The sequence below is a fragment of the Pelophylax lessonae genome (assembly GCF_965119305.1).
Source record: "Pelophylax lessonae genome assembly, chromosome: 1".
Lineage (NCBI taxonomy): Eukaryota > Metazoa > Chordata > Amphibia > Anura > Ranidae > Pelophylax > Pelophylax lessonae.
In genome coordinates, this window is record NC_138768.1 from 593,870,637 (window position 1) to 593,885,118 (window position 14,482).

A 14,482-nucleotide genomic window follows, 5' to 3' on the forward strand; every position below is an offset into this window, starting at 1 on the left:
AGAACCTCATCTGGCATTTTGATGATTAAAGAAAATGTAAACGATCACCATGTAAAACAACCCATTCAGTTTAAATAGAAACCAAAGGCAAAACATTTGTGTGTGTGTGTGTGTATATGTGTATATATATATATATATATATATATATATATATATATATATATATATATATATATATATATATATATAATATATATATATACACACACATACATTAATACCTTTTTTTTTCCCCTTTTTTTATAGGGTGAGCACATACCCTCTGTTCTCAGCTGTGGAGTTTAGAAACAGCAGCATACTGATCTTTCCAGTGAATGGCTGTGCGGGGGGGGGGGGGGTCTGTTAGGGCAAGTCTGGTTATTGGAGAAGAGCAGGCTGAGTTCTCAGCACAGCTAGAGAATTGACCACGGTGTGCTCTCCTGCCTAGTGTGGTCTTATTTTAATAGGAAAGCAGAGGAACTAACAGGAACACCAGGGCTATCACATAAAGAAAACAATATAAAGAGAACAGGATCATTTTTCATACAAGTACATGGTACAACGGGGGGCAGTAAAAATAGGCAGTTTAGCCATGTTTTTACTGCCCATGCTCCACCATGTTTAAGCTGAAAAAAAAGGTAGCCAGACTAGGGTGTACACTTGGTTTGTACCACTCTGAAAATGATCCCCCTTGATGCCTTCAACAGGCGGTTCCACAACTGAACACAACATATTTAACTGAATATGTGATAACCATACAAGGCTTGAATTTCAGCTAAGTCTTTCCATCAGCACCGCCAATTTTTTGAATAGTTTGATCTGGGTGGAAAATTATTGGCTGAACAGCAACTGCATTTTATCTGATGCAGTCCACTGTTCAGGTATTAAGGCAACAGCTGGTGCCTGAATACAATAGACTATTTGAAATCTACACATATACAGCTAACCTTATGCAGGCCATACATGGAGCAAACTTCTTTCCTGCAATCACTGGTCAGTGTTGATGAGGGAATCCCTCCTGCTTTTGATCATCGCAATGACAGTGATAATTGCATGTAAAATCCGGCAGGCTGGTTGTATCCAAGTTAATTGAACATCTTGGTACATTCAGCCTGCCCATACATGGTTTGAATCTCTGCCAGTTTCTGCTGAATCGCTCGAGATTCAACCCGTCTATGGCTGGTCTTAGAGGGAAAACTGGAGAGAGAGAAAGAGCGAGAGATAGCGACATGGAAGACTTTTGGTATTATTTCTTGTCTTTGTGCTTTCAGTATTGTTGATTTTCTAGGTATGGTTCCTTATATACAGTCAAAACAGTTTATATCCAGCTTTAGCTGTAAATTATTATGACTTGTTATAAGCATTATGATCGTGTTTAATTTGTATTGATTAAAAGTTAGAAAACTTTTTTCATTACACTTGATATAAAATAGAAAAACAGAAGAAACTTTGGACTTTTTCAGGTAGCCACTCATAAGCTCAAGTGTTTATATAAAAAATATATAATTTTATTGAAACATGGTTAAAAAGATAAAAAACATAAAGCTATACAATATACCCATAGTGCAACAAATATAACGTGGTGGAAAAAAGGAACTTCTCTGGGCTTTCATGGGTATCTCCAGGAATGGCAGGATCGCTACGCGTTTCGCTCTCAGCATTGACAGGATCACCCGAAGACGCTACTAGCGAAACGCGTAGCGATCCTGCCGTTCCTGGAGATACCTGTGAAAGCCCAGAGAAGTTATTCTATCCTTTTTTCCACCACATGTTATATTTGTTACACTATGGCTATCCCCACAGGCTGCTTCACTAGTATCAAGGGAGAGCCTGTTTTTTCTATGCTTTATGGGAAGATATTGTATATGTTATGTGTTGTTTTTTTACCTTTTTAATCCTGTTTCAATAAAATAATATATTTTTTATATAAACACTTGAGCTTATTTTTCCCGTGGGTATGAGTGGCTACCTAAAAAGTCCCAAGTTTCTTAGGTTTTTATATCTATTGTATAGGGATGCAGAGCCACAATCTCCTGTCCTGTCTCATACATTTTGGATGATATGCTTTTTCATTACACTTATTAAAACATATCACATTTTGTAAAGAGCAAAGGATTGCCGCTACTCCCGACAAACAGTAGGCAGCAGCCCCAGCCTACATGTCTTCACCATACACCCTGATACATTTTGCCCTGCCCACCATAGGGTTGGGATCTGTTTTGTTGGCTGCCATGCCAGTTGTTGACAACAGGGCTGTTTTGTGCTTTCCTTGAAGCCCAACTCCAGATAAAAAAAAAAAAAAAAAGATTGTTTTTGAAATACAGTATTACGTTTTTATTGCAGTTTTATACGCCATCAGCAAATATTCACTGGTGCCTACGACCGAAGCCCAAAAACTAGGTTATAGGGGTTGTCAATGGGGCAGTAGAACACAGAGTAATAAAAAAATAAAATAAAAAAAGCCTAACAAAAGTTCAAACTCCTATCCTTTTACTGAAAAAAGTGTTGTGTTGAAGTATTTTTTCCCACTGGAGGCATATCCCCATTTGGAACACCGACTGAAAGTAAAAATGTTTTCTTTCCCTTTCCCACTACGAGTAAAACTAAGACTTGTGCATTAACAGCAAATCAGGCTGTATCTTTTATAAACATGTCCATTCATAGCAAATATAGGGTTAGGCTAAATACATTTGACAATGCTTCAGGCGAGCTTTCATTCTCTTGATCATATTTTAGTTATGATTTTGACCGTATAGATGGAGTACAAAAAAGCTATAACCCATAAGAGAACCTAGAGCAGCCTTTCTCAACATAGAGGAATTTTTGAAAAAAACTTTCCAGTCTCAGGGAATCCCTGCTAAAAATGACTATATCTATAACTTTATGATACATTAGTGTGATGGTCAGGGGGAAGAATGCTCCTTACTCTTGTGGTCATTGGGAAGAATCACTCCCTTACAGACAGTGTCAGTGGGAACTTGTATATACACAAGAGGTAGAAATTGCTCATTACTCAAGGAACCCCTAGCAACTTCTGAAAGTTCGATGGAACCCTGGTTGGGAAACCCTGACCTAGAGGTTACCTTTTCATTGATGTACAGACAATACACCATAAAAAGGATATCCAGATTTCATTCTCTTAAATTAATGTCTTCCAGTATAGTAAACTAATTCCCTCCATGAATGTGGATCTTGGGCTTCAAACCCAAAGTGGTCCTGTTATGCAGTTTACAAACCGAGCTTGGATGGTCATTCACCAGCCTACCCCTACGTCTTTCTTGGTCAGCATATGTTATAGGTGACCGCACTAAGAGAAAGGGGGGGGGGGCATCAGAGTGCACCCATCCAAGCTTAAGAACCAGGCCATTTTTTGCCATATGGTACTATGTTGCTTTAACTAACAAACGTGCGGTCGTGCGACGCTCTACTGAAATAAAATGTATTTTTTTCCCACGCAAACATAGCTTTCTATTGGTGGTATTTGATCATCTCTGCGGTTTTTATTTTTTGCGCTATAAACGGGAAAAAGAAAATGGGGAAAAAAAAAATATATATATATTATTTTTTTTTTTTTTTTACTTTCTGCAACATTCCCAATAAAAAAACTAAATGTTTTTACCAATTTAGTCCAATACTTATTCTGTTACATATTTTTGGTAAAGAAAATCCTAATAAGTGTATTTTGATTGGTTTGCGGAAAAGTTATAACGTATACAAACTATAGGATAGATTTATGGACTTTATATATATATATATATATATATATATATATATATATATTTTTTTTTTATTGTTTTTACTAGTAATGGCAGCAATCAGCGATTTTTAACAGAACTGCGACATTGCGGCGGGCAAATCTGACATGAAGTGACACTTTTTGGGGACTAGTGACACCAATACAGTGATCAGTGCTAAAAAAAAGTAGGCAGGGAAGGGGTTAACCCAAGGGGCGTTCAAGGGGTTAAGTGTGCTCCTAGGGAGTACTTTCAAACTGTGTGGGGGATGGAAGTGGTAGAAGAAAAGAGAGATCTGTGTTTCAGCTTAGCTGAAACACAAGATCTCTCTTTGCCTCTGTGACAGAACAGCCGTCTGCCTTGTTTACGCAAGATCGCGGGTGCCTGGCTGCCATCGTAGCCACTGTACCCGCTGATTGGCTCCCGTTGTGTCTGATCACAGCGGAAACCACGCTTCAGCTGCACGCACCCCTGAGCGCCCCCGCACAAATTTCAGAACCTATAGGTGATTTTGCACAGCTGGGCCGCCCTGCCGCAGTGTGTATGCCGTGGGCGGTCTGGAAGTGGTTAAAGTGGATGTAAATCCTCACATAAACCCAGTGAAGTGAAAAGCCTCAGATGATACACAGATATGAGACCAATCTTCCTACAGAAGTTTTACATGTATAACTGTAGTCTTCAGCTTTCTATATTCTTTAGAAAGTGCGCATTGTGTTAGACATTTTTCTTCCTGTTTGAGCAGTGGGAGGGGAGTTTTGGCATACACTGCGTGTGAGCTGATTGGAGGATAGGCAAACCCCTCCCCTCTTCACAAAGGCAGAGGAATGAAGAAACTTGCAGAGCTGTGCTGTGAATAGACAAGCTCCCTGCTTATCTGTCTCGAAGTCCCTTCCCTGACACAAATTTTAAGCTGCTTTTATCTCCTGTGTCTGAGATTTTGTCAGTAGTTATGCTGATAACAGAGGAACGGAGCAGCAGAAAGACATTGGACTTATGTCCAGAGTGTACAGCTTGTGTACAGCTTGTGTACAGCTTGTATGGCAGTGTAAATTTGCTGTCCCCTCAAAATAACTCACAGCCGTTAATGTCTAAACCTTTGGCAAAAAAAGGGAGTACACCCCTTGCTGAAGCATGCAGGCCAAGACCTTACAGCGGTTTAACAGGACAGGTTCCACTTAGAACAAGCCTCGCCATGGTCTACCAAAGGAGTTGAGTGGACATGATCAGCGTCATATCCAGAGGTTGTCTTTGGGAAATAGACGTATGAGTGCTGCCAGCATTGCTGCAGAGGTTGAAGGTGTGGGGGGGGTCAGCCTATCAATGCTCAGACCATTGGCCGCACACTGCATCAAATTGGTCTGTATGGCTGTCGTCCCAGAAGGAAGCCTCTTCTAAAGATGATGCACAAGAAAGCCCACAAACAGTTTGCTGAAGACAAGCAGAGTAAGGATATGGATTACTGGAACCATGTCCTGTGATTGATGAGACCAAGATAAACATATTTGGTTCAGATGGTGTCAAACATGTGTGGCGGTAACCAGGTGAGGAGTACAAAGACAAGTGTGTCTTGCCTACAGTCAAGCATGGTGGTGGGAGTGTCATGGTCTGGGGCTGCATGAGTGCTGCTGGTACTGGGAAGCTACAGTTCATTGAGGGAACCATGAATGCCAACATGTACTGTGACATACTGAAGCAGAGCATGATCCCCTACCTTTGGAGACTGCGCCACAGGGCAGTATTCCAACATAATGACCCCAAACACACCTTCAAGGCGAGCACTGCCTTGCTAAAGAAGCTGAGGATAAAGGTGATGGACTGGCCAATCATGTCTCCAGACCTAAACTCTATTAAGCATCTGTGGGGCATTCTCAAACGGAAGGTGGAGGAGGGAAAGGTCTCTAACAGCCACTAGCTCTGTGATGTCATCATGGAGGAGTGGAAGAGGACTCCAGTGACCACATGTGAAGCTCTGGTGAACTCCATGCCCAAGAGAGTTAAAGCAGTGCTGGGAAAAATAGTGGTCACACAAAATATTGACACTTTGGGCCCAATTTGGACATTTTAACTTAATTTTTGTTGCCAGTGGTTTAGACAATAATGGCTGTGTGTTGAGTTATTTTGAGGGGACAGCATATTGACACTGTTATACAAGCTGTACACTCACTACTTTACATTGTAGCAAAGTGTCATTTCTTCAGTGTTGCCACATAAAAAGATATAATAAAAAACTTACAAAACTGGGAGGGATGTACTCACTTTTGTGAGATACTGGTATGTGCTTAGGTCAGATTTTATGAATGGGGTTTACATTGACTTTAAATATACAAATAAAATGCAAAACTATCATTAGAACAAACAATTTAAAGGAAACCTATGCTGAAAGAAATATGTAGGCTCTCCTTTAAATTCCTCACTGCTTCTCCTTTTAATTCCTCCTTTAAAACGTTTGTTACCCTAAAAAAAAAAAAAATAGATCCTGTCCTGTTAAGCATGTTGTACAGCACAGTGCTTGTGCTGTGTAATTTTGGCCCCCTGTATCACCTAAAATACCTGGCTGATCCTGCCAGTTTCTACCCTCCTCCCTGTACACTGACCACGTTGTATCATGGCTGCTGAGCCTTGGCACTGTTGTCAGTGTATGTGTCTCCGTCATCCGCAGCTATCTGCATCTCTCCTCTGTCTTCCTCGGTCCTCCTCCCCCCTCCCCTCCCTGCTTGTCAGCTCACCAGCCCTGCTCTGCTCCCCCACCATCTGCTACAAAACTGTGAGCTTTACATCATCCCCTCTGTTAGATTACAAACTTTATTCTAGTGCCTGATTTCTACCTGTTTTCACAGTGCCGCTCGGCCGTCACGTGACTCCCGACTCTTGCCTCCCCAGCTGACATCAGAGAACGTTCTTGGCCCCGCCCCCTGGAGATGTCAGACAGAGAGCGAAGAGAGACGGGAGTCACGTGATCGCCCATAGGAGCTGTGAAAACAGGTAGAAATCTGCTTTTTTTTTTAATAAAGCACAGGCACTAGGATACAGTTTTTAATCTAACAGTGGGACTGATGGAAAGATCACACAGTGGTTTAACAACCACTTTAGGTGCCTGGCAGTCATGTCTGATCCTTTGACTTCAAAGCCTTTTTAGTTGCTCACCTGGAACATACAGAAGATAAAGTCAGAAGAACATATGTGCATACTTTTTAAGCTTCCAGAAGTCATTAAAGCTGAAATCCAGGCAAACGACTAAATGCACAGAAAAAATGCGTATGAGGAGTTTTACTTTCTAAAGGACTTTAAATTCTGTCTGTCCAGCTCTGAAATTTTACACAGCCATGCCCTATCTAGCAAGGGAGGGGGCCTGATTTTTTTTTCTCTACTTAAGTTAAGAATTCCCTCAAGACAATTATAACCACAGAAAAAAGTGTTGAATGAACCCACTAATATCGAGGGTGATAGGCAATGTAAGCATATAGTCAATATAGAGGACTACAGCATGAATGATAAACACTAAAAAGTTTATTGGAAGTGAATCCAAGAGTAGAGAATTAGTCCATAAAAGACAGTGAAATGGTAAAGTTTGCAAAACTCCCCTTTGCCACGCTAGTGAACCATGCCGGGGCGAAGACCCATGAGGTGGATCCCCTCTGACAAACTGTCACACAGGCTCAACCATCCAGGACAGTGTTGCGGTGTGGGCTGCCATGATGGGTTCCAGCAAGCACGGGCCTGATGTGGCGGTGGAAGGGGAAAAGACCACCATTAAGCCAGGCTGGGGAATGGCAGAAGATAAGGGCAGTCAGCGATGTCAGTGTAGTTGGTGATGTCAATGCGGAAGCCGGTGAGACTGACCAGTAGTACCATATGCAACAGGGGAACAACCCCGGTGTGACGTCATCCACTCGAGAAGTCTCGATCTGAAGCGAGGCTTGGGGCGCAGATGGAGAGGAAAGATGCATCTTGACGATGCGTTTCGGGCGTGGCCCGTTGTCAAGTCACCTGATTTTGACAGCGAATGGGGTTTAAAGAAGGGCTGGCTGCGGGTTGTGTACAATTTTGTTAAAGGAGCAACAATCTTTATACATGTAGGCTACCGCTGCACAGTCCTGGATAGTTTTATTGAAACCTGCTGAAAAAGAACACCAACTGGGACAATACTTGTGTAGACCAGCTAAAAAGCACACTCTAACACAATAGAGTTAGACAAATAAAAATATTGAAATAAAAATACATGTAAAAATAAAAATGAAAAAACCTGAAATGGAGGGAAGAAAGCATGGGAAGGGGGAGGAGGATATCCCAGATATTGAAGGATATGTGCAATGCCACAAGGGATTAAATACATCCAAAAATACATTTAGCTCCTCTCCTAGTGCTTTTGTTCCACTTAGCGACTCTATGGCCCCTTGTCGAATTCCGGGCTTCAATATGGAGAGAATGACAGTCCTGGTCGTTTAGAACCAGACTTTTTAGTTTTTTGCTCAACATTGGTCTCTTTTCCTGAAGTTAAGTAATACCTGCAGGTCTCCTCCCTGCCCCAGCCTGTAAATTGGCAGTGAAGGAGAAGTAGCACACTGATGAGCTCACCTCTCTTTCACTCTGCACTCTCCTTCTATCAGCATGCTATTTGTTAGCACTTGAACTGGCTTGCTCCTTGTGCTGCTTCTTCCACTCCCAGTCTGAGCTTTGCTGCATAGAGGCTGATATTAAGTCAAATTCGGGTACCAATAATGTCAGAATTGGGGGCTAGCAGTAAAAATAACTAATTTTAATGGTGTATTAATAATTTCAGAGCTGCAATAACTTGTGTCTTTTATATATTTGCCTGGAATTACGCTTTAATTCCACTTGACTGGCAGGCAACAAGCATTATCAGGAGAAGACTCTGCCATATTTCTCTCTGCACAGATTGAAATAAATATATAAGATGAGGAGTGCTTTTTTTGTTTATTCGCTTACTGTCTTCATCTTAACTGAAATTCACATGTGCCCCTGGATTACTTTATTGTATAATATCAATTGAGGGTTCTGCTAACGGAATGCTTTCTATTTTAATGTGCCTTTTTGTTTGTTTCCAGATGAGGGCAGGCACGCGGTTGACCAAGCGGGTGGTGCAAAAATTGTAGTTGACCATTTGCGGTCAATGTGCACTTTAACAGATCCAGCAAATGAGAAGCTCATGACTGTCTTTTGTGGCATGCTGATGAACTATAGCAATGAGAATGGTAAACTAACCGCTTTATCCAGATCCACACACTATAAAGCCAGCTCAGCCTATGAGCTGAGCATAGAGAATACCTTCACTTCTCGATTGTAGCCTTTCACTCTACTGCCAAGCTTTCTACTCTGCTATGAACAAGTTTCTGAGCACATTAGAGGTCACTTTCACACACGCTGGTGAATTGGGTGTTGAAGGGAAAAAAGCAGTAGAATTGATTTTTCCCAACCTGTTTTGATTTTTCTTTTGAAGTCTTAAATTTGGTGTCAGAATGTCTGCAAGAAAGCTAAAGTGTTAAATGCAAAAAAAATTCCCTCCTATACTATGCTTTTAATTTGACTTTGAGCGTTGTTCAGCCAGATGGATGTGCATCGAATCTCGGAAACAATCTGTTCCACGTCCTGCTGTTCTTTGGGGAGTTCTATGCAGTTAGTCTGGTTACATGCATTTGTGTGCTGACCCAGTAACATGCCACATTCTTCTCTCCTGTAGGTGGAGCAAGCGTGCCTCTTTGTTTCCATTTGATTTGCCCTTACTTGTCTTTAGGTCAAATAATAATTGATTTGTTTTATCAAAACCAAATACATATGAAAAAATAAGACTTTAATTTTTAATGTGATTTATTCCCAGTCATTCTGCAAAATCAAAGCAAAGATTGTGTTTTTTTTTTTTTTCTTGTAGTAGCATTTTAATGTGTAAAGAGGCTATTAGAAGGCATTAGAGAGTATATGTAGGGATGTTACAATGAACATAACCTATTGTGGTAGCTGTGTACTAAGCCAGTAACATTAAGCGGAGTTCCGGCCTCAAAATTTTTTTTTTCCAATAAAAATACCCCTGGGACAGTCAGGGCTAGTGCATTTCAAAGCCTCTGAACTGCCCACGGGTTCACTTACCTTTTTAGAAGAAATACTTCCCTTTAAAATGTCTTGTCCAGCGCTGCCATCTCAGGTGTGGGCAGTTAAAGCCGGAGCGTCCTCTTCGGTGACGTCAGAGTCCCAGAATGCCCTGCACCAGCCCTGCTCGTCACTTCCGGTGTAGGCACATCATCCCTGCACAGCTTCTGGGCATGCCCAGAAGCTGTTTAGCAGGGAATGACGGGCATGCACCAGACGTGACCAGCGGGGCCGGTGCAGGTGCATTGACTCCAGGAAGCAATGACGTTCAGCTCCTAGGAGTCAATGCAAGCAGGAAGTCACGGCGTGGACCCCGGCCGCAGAGGGAGGAAGTGGAAGGAAGGTGAGTATATTTTCTTCAAAAACAAGGTAAGTAAAGCAAAAAAAAAAAAATTGTGATTTTTCCAATTCTTTTTCAGGTTACTTAGAGCAAGCGGATGTCAAATTTGAGGCTGGAACTCCACTTTAGTACAGTCTCTAGAGTGTATGAAGACTGTTGATATCAGCACCCTTTGTACAAAGTAGCTGCAGCTCACATGCTGTTAGTTTGGGTTTAGGTCATATGATTGTCCAATCTCTCTTATGGGGCAGAGGTACATTTATGATCATTCAGGTACCCCTATTCATTCTCCAAAGCTTATTTAAAGCGATCCTAAATAATTATTTTTAGTTCCACTTTAAAGTAGAACTGTAGCCAGGCTATGTACATAAAAATACTAACCTATTCCTAACAAATAGTACAGGCATTTTAGAAGAACTGTTGTCGCTGATGACCATGTGAAGAGCTACTCATCCTCCAGGTTTTCAGCAAAGATCCTTCCACTTGTTCTCAAAATCTCATTTTGCTCTTCACTCCTAGCAGTGGCAGCACGTCAGACGTGTGGAGGAATACAAATAATTACAATTTCAAAATTACTTTTCACTTAGCTTATTGATTGAGGTCAAATTCACATTGCAAAGAATACCCAATCCTGTTCAAGGACATACGAAAAAAAATAAATTATTTTTGATTGCTCATGATTTGATCATTTCACCTCATTTACTAAGCTAAAGAAAAAAATTACTTTGCAAAGTGCACATGCTCTACTGCTTTAGGAAATCAACATTAGAGTGTATAGCCATTTAAATGTGCCTTCTACAGAATGTGTTAAGGCAGCATGCTGACTTAAAGTGGTTCTAAAGCTTTAACGTTTATTACCTTAATGCATTCTATGCAATAAGGTGAAAAACCTTCTGTGCTGCAGCCCCCTCCCCCTTTTTCTTACCTGAGCCCGATCCGGTCTAGCGATGTGCACGAGAGCAGCTGTCTACCTCCTCATTGGGCAGATTGATCGCAGTGGGAGCCATTAGCTCCCACTGCTGCCAATAAAATGGTGTGACATGGGAGTTGGAGGGTGGGGCCGACTCCCACTGTCCATGTCAATGAATGCATCAGTGTGCATGCACGGGTGCCCCCATGGGAAGCTGCGAAGAGGGGCCTGGAGCGCCGGCGGGGGCCCTAGAAAAAGAGGGACATAAAGACTGTTAAGACACAGAAAAAGGGTGAACTTAGCCTGTAACCTGTGCAGGTTACGGAGTTCTTTTTCTTTCTGCAAATGGTTGTTTAAAGCAGTATACTGTACCATGCAAATGAAGCTTCTCCCCAGCAACATATATGCTCAGGGCCGCTGATAGGGGGGGACCACCTGCCCTCTTGTAGGGGGGCCCACACAGAGAGGGGGGTTAGTGATGGACAACAAATACAGAAATCTTCCTCCAGCACCTGAATCTGATCTGTCCCTCTTCCTGCTATCAGCTTTTATCTGTTGAGAAAGAGGCAGTCATCCCTCACTAATCCCCCTTCCTTGTGTGGGCCCCCCTCCCAGCACTTATCTCTGCTCAGGAGTTTATTTGTAAATTGTAACTTTGTTTCTCTCTCTCTGTCTCTCTGATCACTGAGCTCCAACTGCCCAGCCTGTATATTTTTCTCATCTCATCTTTTTTATTTAACATAGTTTTTTTTTTAGATTTAGCAGGAATTATGCGAGTTATGTTATATTTGTGTCTGATAATAGTGATTTTGTTGTAATTTTAGCTAAATATATCTTTAATATTTTCTTTGGGGGGCCCTGCCAGGTAGTCTGTATGGGGCCCCATGATTTCTAACAGCAGCCCTGTATATGATCACCTTTCCTTTGCTTCCCTATCACTCTGTTCAGCTGCAGAGAGCAAAGGAAAACCCATTTCTTTTGAGTGTGAAGAAGCATGTGACCCATCCCAGTTCCTCTCATCTGACAGTGCTGCTGATTGGTGATTGGCTCATTTCCTGCACATAGGGGCAGGGAGAGAGTCCTCAGCCCTCTGTAAGCTCCACCTACAGCTCCCTTTTTTTCTCTTTCGTCCTCCGACAGTTGCCGCCTCTTCATATTCGTCACAATGGGGTATTAGACTTTGCTCCGAAGGAGTAGCTAGGCAACAGAATATGTTAACATTAAAGCTTTTAACATATCCCACCCTCAAGGGGTGGTCCCCTCAGTCAATACCCTCCTACTTCCTGCAACCATATCTCCGTTTCAATGTCTAGCTTGTCAGGAGTAGCTGGTTCTCTCTGTGCTTGGGCTTTGTGCCCCAGCCTCTTTCTTCTTTTTTGATTTTTTGTTTGAGTTTTTTCTCTATCTTTACCTAGCTGTTCTTTTTGTCAGCATTAGTTCGTTCTTCTGACGAAGAGGATTATGCGGGCTGGGTCTCGGGCTGATCCCCCTGGTCGCAGGTCGTCGGTCAGTGGCTTCCCAGCCTGCCATCGAGCGTTCAGCCAGGTAACGCTCCTGGCACAGTGAACGACCCATCCCTGTTCGGTGCAGGGATGATTGGTGAGGTGGCTACCTCACTGGACGCTGTGCGGTTTCTTAACCCCCATTTTCTGCGTCTTGTATGCGACTCTCCCTGCCTCATGTGCAGCGGCTTGTTCGCCTGTGCGGGTCCCCCACACCATTGAGAGGTAAGTGTATCTATGTGGGGACCTGTCTGTCTGGGGGGGTGTCAGTCTGGGACTGTGTAACCTGCCTCTGTTCTCACTGTTTGTCTCCCTATCATTATGCTGCATGCTGCGGGCTGCAAGGGGGGGGAGAGCTGTGTGACACTGTCTGTGTCAGCCTTGTCAGTGTGAGAAGCTGTGTGCTGTGGGGCATGTTTTGTGGCATGTTTGGTCACTATACAGCGATCGCTGCGGCGATCTGCCATGCTTTTTATGTGGATGGTGTTATGTGCATTACTGTACTGAGGAGCGGCGGTTTCGGCGACAAACGGCGCCATTTTGCCTACACTCGCTCCGGCCGCATGTTCTACATGCATGGCGGCCATTTTCTTGTAGCCTCCCATAGGCTTTAATAGAGCGCCCTGGTCTCATCACTTCCTCTTCTCCTGGGTACACCGATAGAGGCAGCAGCAGCGGCGAGGGTCTCCTCCGGTTCTATCCTTCTGTTCTTGCTATATCCATTGCCTGTGTCAGTTTATTGTCCCTGTGGGGGTCTCATTGTGCTTGTGTGTGGTGCGGTGGGCTGCGCTCGCCGCGCTTGTTAAAGGGGCAGTTAACCCTTTATTCTCCGGCATATCATATTGGGGCAATGGATTCTCAGGAGGGCAAATTTCCTGCCACCTTGGTGGAAAGCCAGGGGACCGCTGCTTCCCCCCCAGGGGGGGATTTGGCCACTATTGTGGCTGGCCTTGCTGCTCAGGTGCAGATGCTGGTGGCTGCTCAATCTGCTAAAAGACCCAGAGTTTCTATTTCCTCTGATTCTGAGGGTGAAGGTGATGGGGCTGTTATGGCGGGGGTCTCCTTATCGGGGTCCCGCTCCTCCCTGGATCTAGTGGGGTCCGAGGTGGAGGCTGAAGTTGAAGGGGTGGATAATTCTCCCCCTGGCTCGCCTGAAGAGCTTGCAATCATGGATGAATTGATTGCTTCCATAAAACAAATGCTGCGTTTGCAGGATGAAGTGTGTCCCCCCGCTGCCTTGGCGGCTTATGGGACGCAGAGAAAACGCAGGACGCCGCAGGTTTTTCCCTGCAATGATGATTTTCAGCGCACTGTTAAGGAACAATGGCGCAATTTGCGCAAACCTTTTGCTGTGCCAAGTAGGTTCAAGCTGCGTTATCCTTTTTCGCCTTCCACTGATGAACGGTGGTGTGTACCACCCCCAGTGGATCATGCAATTGCGGTTTTGAACAAATCCACTGCGATTCCTGCAGAGGATTCCCCGGTGTTCCGTGATGCCACGGATAGAAGATTGGAGTCTCTTGCCCGTCATACTTATTCTGTTACGGGTTCTATGCTTAAGGCTCTGTTTGCCTCTCTCATGGCGGCCCAGGCTGTCGCAAGTTGGACGCAGATGCTTAGGCGCGTCCTAGTGGCCGATTCGGCCTCGCCGGCGACCCTGGATATGGTGGATCAGATCCACCAGGGTGTCATGTATCTGTGTGATGCGGACTTGGACTTAGTTCCGTTGGCTGCACGTGTGCACAGCGTGGCGGTGTTGTCTCGCCGCCTGGTTTGGTTGAAGTGTTGGTCGGTGGACCAATCTTCACGTAAGACCTTAGCCAATCTGCCTTATGATGGGTCTCGCCTTTTTGGGGAGTCCTTGGATGTGTTGATTAAGGGGATCACCGGAGGTAAGAGCACTCTCTTGCCCCAT

General features: G+C 43.6%; 1 protein-coding gene across 2 annotated transcripts in view; it reads left to right on the top strand.

Moving 5' to 3' along the window:
* The window catches only part of RAP1GDS1 (Rap1 GTPase-GDP dissociation stimulator 1), a 226,473-nt gene that overhangs the window by 116,291 nt on the left and 95,700 nt on the right, over nt 1-14,482 (top strand). Inside the window, exon 5 of one of the 2 annotated variants that reach the window (XM_082244132.1) lies at nt 8,780-8,926. The exons of the other annotated variant lie outside the window; for it this stretch is intronic. Within the exon in view, the coding sequence (XP_082100258.1) occupies nt 8,780-8,926 (147 nt within the window). The remainder of the gene's footprint in view (nt 1-8,779; nt 8,927-14,482) is intronic. 2 annotated transcript variants of the gene reach the window in all.